The sequence below is a fragment of the Trachinotus anak genome, unplaced genomic scaffold (assembly GCF_046630095.1).
Source record: "Trachinotus anak isolate AG129_WGS33_773 ecotype Australia unplaced genomic scaffold, CSIRO_AGI_Tana_v1 ptg000020l, whole genome shotgun sequence".
NCBI lineage: Eukaryota > Metazoa > Chordata > Actinopteri > Carangiformes > Carangidae > Trachinotus > Trachinotus anak.
This window is the reverse complement of record NW_027273871.1, coordinates 2,624,269-2,642,953: the sequence shown is the minus strand read 5'-3', so window position 1 is coordinate 2,642,953 and position 18,685 is coordinate 2,624,269. Positions and strand designations below refer to the sequence as shown.

Below are 18,685 nucleotides of genomic sequence, written 5' to 3'. Positions count from 1 at the left end.
ATTTAACTTTATGTGTCTGGTATACGGCAGGAATAAAAATTTGATTAAGTGTCATGTATAGTCAGGAGCTGGTGGTCTACAGCTGACTCCAGAGGTTAGGTTGTGTTAGAGACAACTTCAAAGAGACAATAAAACAACTACAGAGAGGTGTAAATTAACCACAAAGTGACCAAAAAACAACTACATAAAGCAAGCAAAACAACTGGAGAGATGCACATCTCTTTCAGAGTGATGGTTTGCTCCTATGAAAGAGAGGCAGGGGGCCATATGTCTGTGCCCAGGGGCCAATTATCATAATTTGTACATGCAAACAATTTTTTAAAGGTAAACAGATCATTCAGGACTCCAGTCACAGTGACTAAAAATGGGAAAAAGGCTAGGTATGGTCATTTAATGTTTATCTATATGTCAACTTTCCCTCTGAATGTGTGAAAACTTTATCAATAGCTGCAGCTAAATGTAGAAAAAAAACTACAAAGTACCAGCATGCTAGTCTGACTGCAAACCAACCAGCAGTTAACCTCCTTTTTGCTATTGTTACCTGCATATTATGAAATGTTGTCAAGGTCAAGGTCAGGGTAATGTAAAATGAGATTTATGTTGTACATCACCTTATTTGTCCTCAGGTTTATTGAGAGAATTGAAATAATTGTAACTGTAACTACAGTGCAGAGACAGTACAAATATAATGCATTCTGTTTCTTTTGCTTGTAAAGTTGATGGTTGAGATTGTTGGAGTGATATAATGTAAATTATATAGTTTATGCTAAGAGTTTTATTTATAGACCATAAAAAAAAACTAAACAGTTGTGTAAACAAAAGAAAAATCTAATTCCAGAATAATTTCCAACAATTGTATCAAAGATAAATAACAACAGATATTTTCCTCACCTGTACTTACACATCTTTTGATCACTATGACATGGCCACCCCACACTAGCTCTTGGCCACCCCGGTCAAAATGTTCCGGATACGCCACTGTAGACGTGACGTCTTCGGTGACGTGTTTTAAAGGGACAGCGGCTCCAGCAGAGCCCGCCTCCTTCCTCTCTGGCTGCATGGCCGGTCCGCTGGCGTTTCACTGCACCTCAGCCAAAACCTTTCTCCAGACCAAGCTGCTGCAGACATACACCGTGGAGAAATATGGCCGGTGCGGAGGTAAGGTTAGCTGTTTAGCTTCAGGAACCCAAACACCGCCATTCATGCCTTGTTGTTGTTGTTGTTGTTGTTTTAGCGATCAGCTGGACGCTAACAAAGCAACCTGTCAAACTGTGAACTCCTCCACTGTGTTACTGCTGCTAAATGTGTTTTAGCTGACCGGAATGTAGCGGTGTGCACATTTTAAATTTTTTATTTATTATTTTTTTGCACCTCTGTCTCATCAGGGAAGTAAACTTTGGGGAGGGCGTTTCGTGGGAGACACTGATCCCATCATGGAGAAGTTCAATGCATCCATCGCTTATGACCAGAGGATGTGGGATGCTGACATCCGAGGGAGCAAGGCTTATGTGAAAGCTCTGGAGAAGGCAAAGCTGGTCACCACGGATGAGATGAACCAGATTTTACATGGGATGGACCAGGTTAACCCCCCCAACACACACACACACACACACACACACACACACCCAAACATCCACCCACTGCACTCAGCTTCAGGGAAAGTAAACACACACTGTCACTGTCTGCCCTTCGGTGTAGATTCAGGTTAATAGATGACAGCTGAAAATGTGCCATTGCGCAGGATTCCTCTGCGCTCTGCTGAGTGTGTGCTGAACAATAGTATCATCATGTGACAGGTGTCAGCCGTCAGCTGCAAAACAGCTTCAGTAATTCTGTCACCCACATAGTCAGGTCAGTTTTGTGGGTGCCCTCTCTAACCTGATGTTTTGCTTTGTGCCAACAATACAACTTCAACACTGACTGTGTAGATAATGTGATGTAAAGATCAAGACACATGCCAGGGGGATGCATATTGACCATAATTTGGAGCAGCTGTTTATTTACATATCTCAGATAAACAGGTTCCTACAAACATTTTTATTTACTGTATATAAAAAGCTTTATCACTTCTAGACTTCTGAATCACAACCTACATCTCAGTATTTTTCAGTGGTCCCAATAGTGAAACAACAGGACGGTTCTTTTTAGTTATCAGGCCAGAATTAAGTGATAATGTGCTTTTCTACTTTTCAGATTTCTGAGGAGTGGTCTAAAGGTGCGTTTGTTATCAAACCTGGAGATGAGGACATTCATACTGCCAATGAGCGCAGGCTAAAGGTGGGGTCCAGCTTGTTTGTTCCTCATAACTCTGCACAAGTCAGTGAAATTGTATTTGACATAATAATAATAATAATAATATGGTAGTTTGTGGGTTGTTACACATGTAGTATTGTGTGACAAGGGGCATTGCTTTGTACGAGGCCTCCTGCTAAATAAGGAGGCAGAGATAAATACATACACTACATTAAAGAATTGTTAGAGTTAATTACAAATTAGGTCTGGTATCATAGTTTCGGACATTATTTGTATTGGTATTGGTAACTTTTACTTCAATTACACTGTACTAAGTCAGATACTGTCTGTTTGAAGTTTTTTAGTGATGTTGCTGATGTCAGCAATAAGCTTTGTGAATACAGTATTATAATCACCAGTGAGAGTGATCGCCAAAAACCATGAATATAAGGAAGACCCAGTGTGGAATTATGTCTAAAAATGAAATATCATTACCTGACTATACAAACCTTCCAGACTAAGCTGACATCTACTAACATGTATTGTCTGTGTAGCCAAAGCCTGATATGTCTCCATTGTTGGGCTATTGAAAACACATCAATGAGCCACACTGCTGCATTGCACAGCTGTACGGGTTCACATGTTCTTTCATAACATGAATACTGTGATTTATTTTGAGCCAATGCCATATACACCGCGCTGCTGGCATAAATACGATCTGATGTGTATTATTCCACTGCTGAAAATAGTCCCCAACAAATGCTACGTTTTGACATTTCTGAATACCACAGACAAGGCAGAGAAGTTGGAAAGTATTGAGAGACTGACTAACACATTATTGCTTTTGGTCTATTCATTGGATTACAATAAAAAAATAAAATAAAATAACATTCTATCATCTCTATAACATCTACCAGAAACTCATTGATAATGTTAGAGTTTTTATTCTTTCAGTTATGGGCTCAGACTTGAAGGCTTGGTGATGGCTCCGATGAGAGACGTTACAGCTGTTTGACTTCCTCTTTTCTCAGGAGCTGATTGGTGCACCTGCAGGGAAGCTGCACACTGGTAGGAGCAGAAATGACCAGGTTTGTCTTATTAAAGTCAAAACCTTAATGACTGAATTATTATTTGGCCTTGCAGTGACTAGCTGATCGAGTATTGTGAGACCTTGCTGTGTGCGTTTTGGTTGATCAGGTGGTGACCGACATGAGGCTGTGGCTGCGAGATGCCATCTCAACCCTCACAGAAAACGCCCTGCAGCTGATGTCTACCATGGTGGAGCGGGCAGCAGCGTAAGCTAAATACACACAGGCACACACAACCACACATTCCTCCTTGTAACTGTTCTTTCATTAAGTTTCCCCGTTGTGTCTTCTGTCACTTCTTTCTGAAACTCAGAGAAATTGATGTCCTATTTCCTGGTTACACCCACATGCAAAGAGCTCAGCCAATAAGATGGAGCCACTGGATTCTAAGGTAAAGCTAAACATACTGTACAATGCATGTCTCCCGCCTTTCATATTGAAAGGATGTGAGGTTCACATCGGTCTTGTGTTTCTCTTTCAGTCATGCTGTTGCTCTGAGCAGAGATGTGGACCGGCTTCAGGAGATCAAGAAAAGAGTTAATGTTTTACCTCTGGGCAGGTAGGATGTGTACACACTTACTGTCTGACACTGATTTTCATACACAAACAGGACCGATTAATAAGAACGGCTCATGTTGTTTTCAGTGGTGCCATTGCTGGAACACCACTCGACATCGACAGGGAGCTCCTGCAGAAAGGTTAGGCCACTTTGCTAAAAAATAACCAGACTATTACCTTGTTTCTGTATTTCCAGGATCTTGTGTTACAGTTATCTTTCACCTTTCTTGAGTATTTGTCAAATATGTATTTTTAAAGAGGCTATAACCAGTATTTTACAATAACAATATATCAAATTCCAATATGAAAACTATGTGACAATGTGCAGAGTTGTGCATTATTACAACCTGCATTTCCTGCTCCTCTTGACTTTAAGGAGCTTTAGTGAGTTTCAGATCATTGTTTAGCTGACTGGTCAGTAAATGTACTGTTTGGTTCACTCTCACTGCTCTCATAGGGATGTTTTTGGCCCTTTGCGAGCAGTGAGAGTGAACTTATAAGCAAAAAATCTCTAAAAAGCCACTGCACACTACCTGCTCCAAGTGAAAGCCAATAATGCTCTGTAACTGCTGGATGTGTAAATAAGTAACTCTTGGTAACAAGTTAACCATATCAACCTAAACAGCGATGATATGTCAGTGTTCTCAACTTGTTTCTGCTGCCCCCAAGTGGCCAAAAAATCAATAGTTGCAGGTTTAAAAAGCGAAACTACATCGTTTCTCCTCTGGATCTGCAGAGTTGGCGTTTGACGGCATCAGTCTGAACAGTATGGACGCCACGGGCCAAAGAGACTTTGTTGGTACGTAAGCCACATGACAGCAAGCTGTCATACATAAATGGATATGAAAATGCATTAAAACTAAATTGCCTCTGTCTGTGTACCCCTGTGTTTGCGTGTGTGTGTGTTTCTTTAGTGGAGTTCTTGTTCTGGGCTTCGCTGTGTCTGACCCACCTCAGCAAGATGGCTGAGGACCTGATGCTGTACAGCACAAAAGAGTTCTCCTTCATCACTCTGTCCGATGCCTACAGGTCCGTTTGTGTTTTATTATGTTACTCTGAATTACACTCAAATCATTATTGCACAATGATCCATGTGTGCATTCGAGCAATTCATTAATATATAGTGAATAATATGTAAAAATGTCTGGTTAATGATGTTTGTCAAACTGGTCTGAATCAGTTAAATCAGTTCATAGCTGGGGTTAATGCTATGAACTGCTGTAGGACTCACTAAGCCAGTGCATTTACTGTGCAGCTACAACATGTGTTTACCTCCACTTGTCTGTATTTCCTATGTGTCCTCTCACCTACACATGTGTGGGTGTAGCACAGGCAGCAGTCTGATGCCCCAGAAGAAGAACGCTGACAGCCTGGAGCTGATCAGGAGCAAAGCAGGTCGTGTCTTTGGCAGAGTAAGACTAAAGATAGACTTCTGTCAAATTATCCACTTCTCTGTTCATTGAAGAGAAGAATGAATGTTAATGTTACATGTTTGCTACAGCTTAGATGATGTAAAAAAAAATAATGTGGAAAGTACAAACTTCTTTGCTCGAATGTTTTCTCATTTACTTATTAGAAGAAGGATTTTGATGTGTTTGGAAGCGATTGTACTAAAAGCTTCAGTCACACTCACCATTTGCTAGAAGCTTCCCTCTGGAGGGAGGGCCACTCGTAGCTGAGTGGTGCTGCAGTAATGAAGTATCTACCCTCTGTTGTTAGGTTTTACCAGCCAGAGCTTTATGGATGAATCTTTTCACATTTCACACCCAGACTTCCTAAACTTTGACACACTTATGACAGTTTGCAGTTTTTTTAATCCAAACCCAAGTTTTGACTTTGTCGTGTATTTCAGTGTGCAGGGTTCATGATGACACTGAAGGGCCTGCCCAGCACCTACAACAAAGACCTGCAGGTATGAAAGTGTGTCTGTGTGTGCTCTCCCTTCATGGGAAGAACTTTTTTTGGGGGGAATTTTCTCTTAAAATTTTTTTTTTGTCATGCCGTCTTTGTGTTTGCTTTCTTTCTTCAGGAGGATAAAGAGGCCATGTTTGACTGCTATGATACTGTTCATGCTGTGCTGCAGGTGACAACTGGAGTCATGTCAACGCTCCAGGTCAGATTTATGTCACTGTTAATTATTCTGAAAAAACAAACATCACACTGACTGGTCTCATGGATGCAGTGTGGTTGCTCATCAAATTTTTAAACTATGAAAAGTTGTGTCTGCCTGTTGTTACTTTGTATGATAACTTTTTTTTTCTACAGCAGAAAAAAAAAAGTTACTGTCTCTTGTACGTTTCAGAGAGAATACAATATAGAAACCTTTCACATTTGTTACAAGAAAGGAAGGCAATATATTCTCTACACCTGTACACACACACCTAAAGTGAACTATATTCATCTGCATTATCTTCTAAAATAACAGTTTCACAGCACATCACACTATATTTTCTGGATATTAGAAATATTTTATATTTGCTCCTCCTGTGCAAAGCAGGTTAAACTGATTTTGATTCAATTACAGCATCAAACTCCACTGCTCTAGACTCCCCAGCCTTTGAAATGACAAATGGACAATGACTTTTATTTCAGATCAACCAGAGTGTGATGGAAGCAGCCCTCAGTCCTGACATGTTGGCGACCGATCTGGCCTACTACCTTGTGAGAAAGGGGGTGAGTAGTTTATACTGTAGATATATTACCATCGAAATGTTGTGCAAATAGTATTTTTTTTTTTCTAGAAATAATCACAAAGAAAATCACTTCAGAAATATAATCAGCAGATTTGAATGTTGTTAAGAAGCTGTAAGATATGTTTATAGCTCATTTGTAACTCCTCATCAAATGTTGAATTATAGTTGGTGCAAGACTGGAGAAAACCGATTTGATTCCCTTTTCCACTGAATATTCTTGATTGACAGGTAAAGTGAAGCAGTTTGTTGTCAGACACTGGGATACCCTCAAACTGACCCATCTCTGAATGATATCAGCTCTGTAGCTTCCACAGTCACTGTTAAACAAACAACACAGCCACCTAACACTGCTTCCTGTTTGCCAAATCAACCCACTGGTTGTCTCTGCTGTGGCCACTGTGCACGGGGTTCAAACCCTTAAACACTAAATACATTATTTTGACTTATTGTTTCTGATGTCCTATGTCTCCACTCCCCACACACCAACAGTGACCAAGAGTGTTTGTCATGTATTTGTGTGTAACAGTGTGAGCCTGTGTTGCTCTGTGTTACAGATGCCGTTCAGAGAGGCCCATGGTGTCTCTGGTAAAGCTGTGTTTACAGCTGAATCCAAAAATATCGCCCTGAATCAACTTACTGTGGAAGACCTGAGTGCTGTAAGGTGATTGTCTCTCTTTGTTTTACTCACACACACACACCTGCGACCTAACAGCCTAAAATCCTGCAAACTATGTGTTGTTTCTTTGAGCAGGATTAGTTTTAGTGTCTTTCTCTCATTTGTGCCACACAGACAGTATTTCCCCCTCCAGGCATTTAGTCTCATACATTTTCTTCCTCCTCTTCTTCCTCCTCTCTGCATCTGTTCTCCTCTGTACCTGTTGTGTCCGTCAGCCCTCTGTTTGGAAGTGACGTGTCCTCAGTGTGGGACTACAGGAGCAGTGTGGAGCAGTACAGCGCCCCTGGAGGCACAGCCAAGAGTAGTGTCACTGCACAGGTGGAGCACCTGAGGGCCTGGCTTAAGAAACATGCACAGTGACCTCGACCCAATTTCACCTTAAAAAATTTGAATCAGATTTACTGCCACAATTCAGATGAGTATGAAATGTCAGACAGAGGTCAAAATGACGTATTCATGACTTGGAAACCATGTTGCCTTTCAAACATTCTCCTCTCTTCTTTGTACTTACATATACAACATGTTAGATGGATGATGTGATCTGTTACAAAAGACCTGACCAGTGTGAAATAGTTGACAAAAATAAATAAATAGTGCTCAAACAGTACTTTACAGCCTGATCCATCATGGCTTCAGGTATTTTCTTGTCTATGGCACATTTTTTTTTACAGCAGAGACAAAGATATTTATCAAAGCATTTTTGTGTCTGCCCAAAGTTACAACTATAACAGTAAAAATGTGAAGTGATCTAGTCGTGCAATTCATTTAATGATGGTATCATTGTAAATTTACAGTTAGTTAATTAGATAAACTTACCTGTTGATGAGCTCCACATAATGTACCAACACAAAAAGGCAAGACAAGGCAAATTTATTTCTATAGACAATTTGATAGAAAGGTTTGAGGCGAAAGTGCAACCTTTGTTAGGACATTTATACAGAAACTTTCTGTAAGAATGCTCAAGAAACAGAAACAATCGGTGATCGGTTTCTGATTTGCTGACATGAAATCAATGATCGGTGTTATCCCTGATAAGATCAGTCAGTGCATTCCTAATGTGAAATTATTTCAAGCTCATTTGTAATCCTACAACGGCTCAAGTAAATTCACTGGGTTGTACTGTCCATTTATTGGTTTTTATAGTAAATCTAGCGGCGCATCTCTCCCAGTTTTAATTTCATAAATGTTGATTATATACAAAGCAAAGAATTCAGCACTTAAAGAGCGTTATATCATAAGCAGGAATAGAGAAGAGGTTGTTTCTCTGGCAGAGCATCACAGGTATTTATGTACATTTAGAACATAAATCATACAATGTACTGTACAAACAGGTGTACAGTCCATTTAGGAGATGTCTTCTATGTTAAATCATCTGAACAACATTACAGGGAACATTATACAGGACGAGTAAAAAGGAAATAGCAGAATAGCAGTCAATGTGTAAGGAAAGTCCCTTAGCTTATATATAGCCATAAGAAAGAAAATCCTATTGTAAACTCCTAATTCTATATTTTTATTCATCACACTTGTTTTATTGAAAAGGAAATTAAAGTTAATGTAAGGAATATAAAATGTTGACTCCAAAAGATGCCAAAAATAAGGTGGGAGGTAAAGCTTCCCACCTTTACATGCTGCAGGATGTTAATGTGCTACCCACAGGTGAGCTCAGCAGACAGTCGATTGATAATGATTTAGAGAGTCAGTATCTCTGATTATTGAAGAGGCGGTCCACGCATCATGTAGTAACAAGACTGAGTGGCTACGGCCATGCTAGCAGCTGTGTGGCTGATGTTATCAGATAGTTATCGAGCTATTTCACTTAAAACCACTCATGGTTTGTCAATGAGTTACTGGAAAGTGACAGTTTCCTACCAGCTCTCATACAGAGTCGCTTCATGGTTGTGGAAAATAACAGCATTAAAAGCAACAGTCACTTCGCACAATAACTTCTCTCACTGTCACAGCAGTCATGATGAATTTAGCAGGTCATAGTTTATGCGCAAACGCACTGGTCATTTTGTTTAATGAATAACCATAAACATAATTAACAGTTGGTTGTTTCAAAAGCACACAGGTAAAAAGTTGCCTTTATACATATGAGAGCTTAAATCAGTTGTTTTCATGTGCTGAGTCAGTGCAGCAGACCCGTAGTACCGAGCACAGCTGAGAAAACACCAAGCCACAAGTGGATCGAGCTCGTCTGAGCTGCACTGGCCTTGGAGCGGTACACAACTCTGCCATCCAGAGGCTGCGTGGGTCTGAAGATGTCAGTCATGGGCTGTCCGGTCCAGAACTGACACTGTGTAACTATTGCATCCAGCTGGGGAGGAGAGGAATGAAAATACATTTAATGCTTAGAGAGGACATTTATACAAAGGAAGATCAAGACAAAAAGTCAAGAAAAGGACAGAAATGTAACATGTAACACACTGTTCAAATGCAAAAAAAAAACTCAGTTTTTCACATTTTTCCACTGTTGAACTTCTAACTCTTAAAAATTGGAATTCAATACAAGTTACGCTCTTCAATCTTATCATAAAGATTTTATTGTGAACAGAGATATAACATCGCTTTACCACACATTCTTCTTGTGCCCAAGTTACGTAACTGAATACATAATCTAAAGGTCTTTAAAAGGCTTGATTATATCAACCATTTATGTCCAAAGTCAACTTTAAGGTTCACAGATTCGTTGAGGAAATCAGTGTGCTGACCCAGAGCCTTTAATCTATAGCTGGGTCCCAATTCTAGATACTAGTTCTGTACAGTATGTACTACATAGTGTTTGTAATAGTGTACTGTTTAAGCAGGTACATGCAAACAAATCAACACACTTCAGAAAGTGACACAGTACATGCAACATTCATCAAACCTCGGCTTTGAAACATCACAGCAAATACCAAGCAAAGTGTTTTGAATTAGATGATTACTTATTTTTGTTTTCCAAGATTTTTTGGAGCTGTTTGATCTCCATCCACAGATTATTATTTTTTCGGGCTCATTTAGTATACATTGTGTCTGGTTTGAGTATGTCGTCACTTTTCCAGTGTGAAAACACTACATACTCAAAACCTGCATAGAATTAGTAAATAGAGATGAGACATGCAGTATAGTTTGTGATACTTGCTCACCTGTCGGCTGCTGATGGCCAGGGTCCTGTGAAACACCGTCCAGGCGACTGCCTGTTCACATCCTGGGGTTGTCATGGAGCCCACATAGCGGTAGTAACTGTGGAGGTCCTTCGCAGATGGGATAATGTCACTGAGTCGAAAGTTTTGGATCACTGTGCTGCTGCCTTAACACAGAGAGAAGGGAGGAGAAGTGTGAGGAAGTAAAGTTAGTATTTGGTAAAAGGATCTCATTCAAAGTCTCAGGCTTAGGTCCCTGATACTATACAAAGCTCTTAATGTCGTATTTTTATGTTTCACATATTGAAGTCACCAAGCTCATACCATTGTTTTGTACTCGTCCCAGAGCAGCTATCACTGTGTCCAGATAAGGATCATCATTTGTTGTTTCCTGTGAGGACACCATTAACATTATGACACAAGAATAAACTGTCATTTTTAAAAATGTTATTAAGAATGCAGAGTTATGGAGGTGATTATACACTTTAATGTATTACCTCAAACAGGAAGGCGAGCAGAGCTATACCTGCCATATCATGCTCTGCCTCTGCCAGAGAGCCGTACGGCTCCTTAATGTGGACTATGTGCAGCTGTACAGAGAGAGGAGGAGGAGGAGGGTTACACTTTACTGCAGTACAGTCTATATGATAGGACATTGTAGTTAAAAACGTTATCTTCCATCTGAGGATAGTGTAGTGTTAAATGAATTAATAATGAGTAGTGTCACAATTATGACTCAATTTAAGTTTTAACACTTTTGACACTTGCATTAACACTTTATTCTTTTTGATCAATGATCCTCTTTGCTACAGCAGCATCAAACAGTGGCACATACGCCCTACAGTATGAATATTTGGGCTCATGAAAGTTTTTACTTTCATAGTTTAGATCAAAACTTGTCATAGCTTTTTGAACTTGCACCACGTTTTACTGCTGCCTTGTGAAGACAGGCGTGCAAACCGCAGCTACTGTGCTGCACCAGGTTATGTTAACAGCACAAGGTGCTGAAATAGAGTCAAATAAACTCATCAGATAAATAACAAATAAAAATATAATCCATTTCATTTCAATAAAACATGTGCCCCTTGAAACTGTATTAATTCCACAGCTTTACCCTCAGTCTGAGAAATGGCACAGTGACAACAGTTGTACTTTCATTCAACCATAAATGAAGCAAACCATTGTTAATTGTGTTTGCATAACTTATTAATTACATCTCTTCTCCTGTAGTGCCACACAGAACACACATTTGTGGATATGAATAATTTGTTTGCAAGTGAGTTTTAATTGAAGCTCTTTTAACTCTGTTAGCTCTACATAAATAGAGGCCTCTTGGATGAGAGGTGAAATGTCTTCCTAGACAAATGATCAAGTCCAGTTGCTTTCGATTTAAAAGTCCTTTGAGATACTATGACCTGGACAAATGAGAATATTCACAGGCTAAAAGATGATATCTGTTACAACTTTCTTATTCCCAAAGCAACAAATTATACGCTGTCTCCTGAGTGATGTACCTCCATGGGGAATCTCTCTCCATCGATGGTGTGCTCTGATCCTGGTCTCCCGTTCCCTCCCCAGTGGAAGTGAAACTGGGCGGCTCTGTACTGACCGGGCAGAGCTCCACCAGTGAGTCGGACCGACTGTGGCAGAATAAAGTGAGCTGCGGGGAAGAGAGACTGTCTCTTAACACGAATGTCAAAGTTAAGTTGTGCTTCCACCTCAGGAACCTTCCCTGGTGAACAGGAACCTTTAGAGAAACCAGGGTCCTGTAAAACAATTTTACCACTAAAGAAAAGCCCCCTGCTTGGAGAGGTAGTGCTTCCTGAGGCTTCAGGAACTTTTGGAGCTTGCAGCACATATTTTCTGCAGCATTACTATGCACCCAACATTTTTTTTAAAACCAGCAGCTGCAAATACATTGTTTTGTTTGTGGTTTGTGCCCAACAATTATCTGGATCGAGTCGCCACGAGATTTTATGACCAGTGGCCCACTGACGAAGTCCAGGATTTGTTGTTGATATGTCAGCAGACTAATTTGCTTAATCTTCCCATGGCTTTGGCCCTACTGTGGAAATACAAATCACAATGTGCTTTTACCCCTGAAAGTTCCTGGACATTAGTTGTGGAAAAGCACCTTTAGAGAATATTTATTTCTTTTTACTTTATTCCAGACACATAGGTCCGTATCAGTTACAAAATAAAAATAAAAAGCAGATAATAAGATAGACAACAGAAATGATCATAATACATACAAACATCTGTTCCAGCGTTTCCACAAACAAGAGGAGTACCTTGCGTCACTTTTTGTAGGCTGACTTAAGGAAATTATGATTTCATTCCTTGAATCAGTTAATCAAACCATAAATTTAACACAAAATTTCTAGGAAAGCATAAAAAATGGGGACATTATTTGTCACAAACATATGACTAGCACTTGTCCATCTTGGAATGATTCTGAATGCACCATTAAATGCCACCTGAAGCCTTTTCATTTTTGATCTTTTGATTTTTGAATTTTAACAAACCAGAGGAGTTTAACAAAAATATTCTGGAAGTCTGTGTGTTGGGCTGGATAAAGCAGGCTCTATATTACCAGAGTGTCCTTTGTTTTCCACTGTTATGTTGATTATGTCGGTGTGACCGATGAAGTTGAAGGGTGGCAGGGCGCTGTTGACGTGCACTTTACTGGTGACAATGTTAATTGGTGACTGGCGTAATCCTCCACAGCTGGGAAACTGAGCCGCCCAGTGGCTGGGATCTAAACAATGCAAACAGCAGCATCAACAACACCATCAGATTTCAGGCTTCATCTGAATGCGAGAGAGAACACGTCAGTCAGTGGTTAAAACAGCTCTAGTCTCCTTGTGTGTGAGCAGCAGTGTGGCCTCTATGTTTTCTCTGAACATTTTACTGTTAAATTCAGTGTCAACATAAGTGTGACATGTTGGATATGTAAATTAACAGCATTACCTCATTACATTAATAGAAAACATAATCTGGTCACAATTACATTTACTGCAAAGCATTTTTGCTGCATCAATTTAATTTTATGTAAACGTAATTTACAACAGGGGTGGTTGAAGTCCTTCTTATACATAGTAGCTTTAAAGCTTCATATAACTATGTTTTTTTAAGTAGCATTCAATCAATTAGCCCCCACCAATGTGAAAAAGATTGTTAGTACTGCTGATCCCACTGAAAATGAACACCGCAGTCTTCTGCTTTCAGTTGCTCAGCTGATTGTTGAGTTTGAGACACTTTGCTTCTCGCTGACACACACACTCAGTGAGACGCTCATTAGGTACACAGTGTTTGTTGAAACACTTTTATAGAGGTTTTGATTCAACATTATGGTCATTTTGGAGACAGTTTGTGGAGCTGTACTGTGTTGTACTTATGTATGTATGTTTTTGTTCTGTCCTAAAACAATAAAACTAAAAGTAAAACTGAACGTTATAGGCTTGTATGATGTAAGATTCATTGTCGGGCAGTTTTATTAAACTACATTAGTTTCAGTTAGGTGTAGCTGTCCATACAACTGTAAAGAAAATTTCTGGGGCGTTAAGCATGAACAACGACCAAAATTAAATTAATTAAAAATAAACCATGTGATCCATTTCTTTAGAAGCTGCTAAAGGGGATGCAGGGATGTTCTCTCTGCTCAATGAGCATCAATCTGAGCAGTGAGAGTAGGAGTTGGCACCGTGGGAATGACACTACTACAAATTAATGTGCTATTTAACCAAAACCACAATCTTTCCATAAGCTTAACCAAAGTGCTTTTGTTGCCTATACCTAATTGCACACTGAACTCTAGACGTGAACCCCAATCTTTGGTGTGACAGTTTCAATTTTGGGGTCAACAAGTCTTACAATGTAAATGACCATATAGCTCACTTGTTCCCACCCTTGAATATGGTGCATAGGAGTGTACCTGCGGCAGGTGTACCGGCCCTTTGTCAATAAACAATTTTGTTAATTTTGTGGAACACAAAACTACTCGCTTAGGTTTAGGAACAGATGGTAGTTTGACTTAAAATAAGTTCTTTGTTGTGTTTAGAGGACGTTTGAATGTTAAGGTTGTGGAGTGGTCATGGATAAAAGAAACAATGACTGTTGCTTTCAAACAGGAAATGATGTGTTTTGTCGACCCATCCACGACCAACTCCTCACCCAGACTTTGTCGCTCTTCATATGACATCAGCGGACTTCATCCTTTGTTCCCGTCATAATAACTACGGCCACTAGAGGTCACATGATCATAAAATGGCACCATGGGTCGTAATATGCTGTTTGCACAGACGACCTATGAGGTTGTTTTCACAGGACAGCCTCTTTTGAAGGCCTTACCTCTGCATGTGTCATCACAGGAGTACTGGCTCTGGTAACACCACTGAGCTGGAGAGAAAGTACAATACTGAGTTCAGACACAGACATACAGTGCATTATTCTTCAGGACAATTCTCCCTTGTGTCAAACAAGCTGGCTTTCTGCAGTTAATAAAAGAGTATTAATTGCCCTCACAGTCACGCTCTATTAGCCACAGTGGGGTTTTTTTTCTCAGTCAGCAGGTTTACTAGCTGATCTTCTAATCTGTCTGTGCTCTGCAGCTGAACTTTGAGAAGTCAGAGCGGGCAAAACACTTTTTCTTTCTCACACACACATAATCCAAGATAATTATTAATTCTCACATTACTAATCCTGTCCTTCGGTTGTCTCTCTGCACTCAGCTAAATATAAATAATCTCATGGAAGTTAAATAAACAAATCACGGCAAAATCATCACCCATGACAAATTAATGATCACGGGACACACTCAGTGACCTTGTGACCTGCTGTTAAACACAATGAGAGTGCTGAGCTTAATGTACCTTAACTGGAGGTTACACAAACACTGAAGATAATAATGGGACAAAGCATTTTCCACACAGGACCACTTTGAATTTATAGGGTTAAAAAGAAACCAGAGTGAGTGCTTTAATTTAGCAGAATATTTACATATTCAGTGAACCGCAAAGCTGCTGCCTATAGACTCTGGCAGCTGCAGCAACAATAGGCTACATCTAGAAAAAAAACTATGCTTTATTATCTGACATTTTTTCAACAATTTGTTCATGATATAAATGTTCAAATTTGTAGTTTTCCCTCCACAGTTTTGAGGCATTGTTAGAAAAAAAGACCCAGTGTTTAGAGGAGGTGACACAAGCGACAAAACTGTGTTTTGGTTTGCAAGAACATTAAACGCATGCTTGAAATTGTGTTATTAAATATTTGCATACACTCAATAAAATTACATACCAGCAAAATGAAAAAAAAAACCTTGTTTTTGAACACTAGCACTAAATCATACAGTAAGTTCAGTGCAGTGGAGAAAGACTGAAACTAAGGAGTGAAGAGTAAATATTTTAAGACCGTTTACAGATTTCTATCCTGTCCTTTACATCTGGCCACATCACACCTTCTGTCACACTCTCCCTGGTCAGACACCTTAGATACAAACACTATGAAAAATTGAGCCTTGGCATGACTGGAGTGACGTCATCACAGGCCCTGACCTCTAAGTTTGACCTGATCTTGAGATTAGTGTTTGCAGATTTTTCAACCGATAAAAAAATCTCGCTCACATTAAGCGGAGGAGACCAATAATAATATTCTTAAATGTTTTTGGTTACACAGTCTCCACATCACAGCTGCATTTTCTGCTTGCATGGGCAAACACCAGGTAACCAGTTTCATACTAATGATAGTCTAATTTATTGGGAATAATATTGAGAATACTGTGAGCAGAAGTTTAATGCATTTGAGGTTTTTAATCGCTGAAGTTGGCTGAAGTGTGTCAGAACACGAAGCATACAACGCGAACGGCTTACCGGTAGATCTGTCATTGCTTCTCATAGCTAGATTGAAAAAAATGAGTACAATAAGCCAATAGCAGTTAAATAGAAAAACCCCATGTTGATTTACACTGAAATGTTTTGCCTAATAAACAGTGTACTTCAAGACGGTAAAGTAAAAGCCATGATCTTTTATTTATTCTTTTCCTCACAATAAGTCGTAGATAAAGATCTACAGACTGATTTTTAATCTTTCAGATGAGTCAGTTGTGCAGCAGCGGTTGTGATTACACTGATTGCATTCAGTGTAAAGTGGATGTCTGGCTCAGGAAACCTTTATTCAGCTCCTTAACTGCCTCTATGCTACTGCACTAAACGTGTCCATCAGGTGCTGATGAAGTCATTTAGTCTTGTGCTGTGGTTGTGTATTGTGTTGCTGATGTGAATGAAACTCCAGTGTCTGACTCCGCGGTGGGAATGAAAGGCACTATAGAGAACCATTTAGCTAATATAGGAGCACAGATTAACCCCGCTGCCTCCCACAATGCCATTCTTTGAAAGGGGACAACAGTTCTCACCAACTGAGAACAATGCACAGGTGGAGGTTGGCTTTACTCCACCTGGCTCATACACCTGTGCCAAACCGAGCAGTACAGAAAAGGCAAACCTAAGACATGCCACTGTAAATCCACCAGATTTACTCTGTTTTCTTTCAATTCCTTTCCCCTCTTTTCTTTTCCTTTCCTTAGACTTACATGTTATTTTCTAATGAGCCAGAATCTTAAAGAAATTCAGCCCTAAAATCAGTGGCTCCCAACGTTTTTTAGCTTTTAAAGCAACACTGTGCATTTTGAAAGAAGAAACATCACATTCTTTCAAGAAGCAGTAAAAGCACTGTGGAGTTTTGCTGCTATAGCCGCACTGATGATGTTGTGATGTGACCAGTAACTCGTGATGACTTATATTAACTAATGTTAGCAAACGTATTAATGTCACCGTGTAAATGTCATAAGTGAGTCAAGCTGCTGACGTCTTGACTCCTTGCTGCTTGTGCTGCTGTGAGGCTTCCACTTATACTGTTATTATGAATTGTGGCCAAAATTACATAGTATTACTTTAAACCAAAGCAATATCCACTTGAAATAAGAGCTGCAATGATCAGTAAATTTGCAGATCAACAGAAAACTAATTGGCAACTATTTTGATCGATTAATCATTTCGGTAATTTTTCAAGTAACAGTTTCCGCCTCTCAGATGGGAGAATTTGCTGCTTATTCTTCTCTTACATTATAATAACCTAAATGTTTTTGTGTTTTGGACTTTTGCTCGGACAAAACAAGTCAATTAATGACGTCATTTTGAGCACAAATGTTTTTCACTGCCATTTGCAGACATCTTTCACTATTTTGTGATGTTTTATAAACCAAACAACTGATCACTTGACAGAAAATTAATCAGCAGATTAAATGATAATGAAAGCGCAGCCCTATGTGATGCTCTCCATCACTTGTTGCATATATTTTTCTCATTTTATTTTAATAATCCTAAACCAGTAAAATTCACTTGTGAGTTGCTTTGGGTAAAAGCATCTGCCAAATGAGTAAATGTCAATGCAAAAAGTAAATGTAAATATAAATTAGCCAGTAAATTACATGAAAAAAGAAAAAAAATTGTATATCTTTGTGTTGTAGAAATATATTTTTTCTGTTTTTCTCCCCTTTTTATTACCCTGTTACCCCTCTCCTCCCTCAGGTTGAGATTCATGGTCTTTAATCATATTCTCTTGCTGCAAAGGTTTTTTTTTAAGCGTTAGAACTCATCTTCACAAAGCCTGACAACTGTGACCTGATCTGAAAACCCTGAATAGCCTCTGCAACAACCTCATCACTATATTGCCAGCACCTCTCCAATACAATACTCGATAAGCTGAAATAATAATAATTTTTCAAGTTAAAACGCTCAGTGTGTAGAAATAAGCCTAGAAAACTGAACACAAGCATAGCTTTTGTAAGCAGTTTTAATTGTCTGAGTACTGTAAGTGTGTGTGTGTGTGTGTGTGTGTGTGTGTGTGTGTGTCCTACCTGTGGACTGAGAGAGGAGAGAAAACACAATCAAGAGGTAGAGAGAAAAACCCATGATCAGGACCAGCACAGAGACCAGAGAAGATCCTGATAGACTAAAATTCAGCTGCCTTCACATACTTACTCGAGGGTGGGAGGGAAAGTGTTATAAGAGTATGACCAAAGGTGTGTGTGTGTGTGTGTGTGTGTGTGTGTGTGTGTGTGTGTGTGTGTGTGTGTGTGTGTGTGTGTGTGTGTGTGTGTGTAAAGAAAAAAAAGTGTCTCTAACTCTAAGCTAATACCCCCACCTGGTGGTGAAGTCAGACACTGTGTTGTGTGTGCCTCCACCTCCTCCATCAAATGGAAAACTGTGTCACATTTCCATAAATGCCAGTTCAAACCTGGTTTTGGAAAAG

At 39.5% G+C, this 18,685-nt stretch overlaps 2 protein-coding genes across 2 annotated transcripts; one reads left to right on the top strand and one right to left on the bottom strand.

Moving 5' to 3' along the window:
• The first annotated feature begins 1,009 nt into the window (after positions 1-1,009).
• asl (argininosuccinate lyase) lies at positions 1,010-7,854 on the top strand. The gene is made up of 16 exons (XM_071506032.1): positions 1,010-1,158; positions 1,386-1,580; positions 2,194-2,277; positions 3,264-3,320; positions 3,430-3,527; positions 3,634-3,711; positions 3,802-3,879; positions 3,966-4,018; positions 4,615-4,677; positions 4,793-4,907; positions 5,206-5,290; positions 5,731-5,790; positions 5,908-5,991; positions 6,471-6,551; positions 7,126-7,232; positions 7,463-7,854. The coding sequence occupies exons 1-16, from the start codon at positions 1,144-1,146 to the stop codon at positions 7,605-7,607; spliced, it is 1,398 nt and encodes a 465-aa protein (XP_071362133.1). The 5' UTR covers positions 1,010-1,143; the 3' UTR covers positions 7,608-7,854.
• A 503-nt stretch (positions 7,855-8,357) lies between these two features.
• Positions 8,358-18,421, bottom strand: LOC139637371 (carbonic anhydrase 4-like). The gene is made up of 8 exons (XM_071506033.1): positions 18,291-18,421; positions 14,726-14,773; positions 12,969-13,133; positions 11,890-12,035; positions 10,873-10,965; positions 10,700-10,766; positions 10,379-10,542; positions 8,358-9,567 (listed from the first exon to the last, which is right to left on the bottom strand). The coding sequence occupies exons 1-8, from the start codon at positions 18,343-18,345 to the stop codon at positions 9,379-9,381; spliced, it is 927 nt and encodes a 308-aa protein (XP_071362134.1). The 5' UTR covers positions 18,346-18,421; the 3' UTR covers positions 8,358-9,378.
• Between the last annotated feature and the right edge of the window lie 264 nt (positions 18,422-18,685).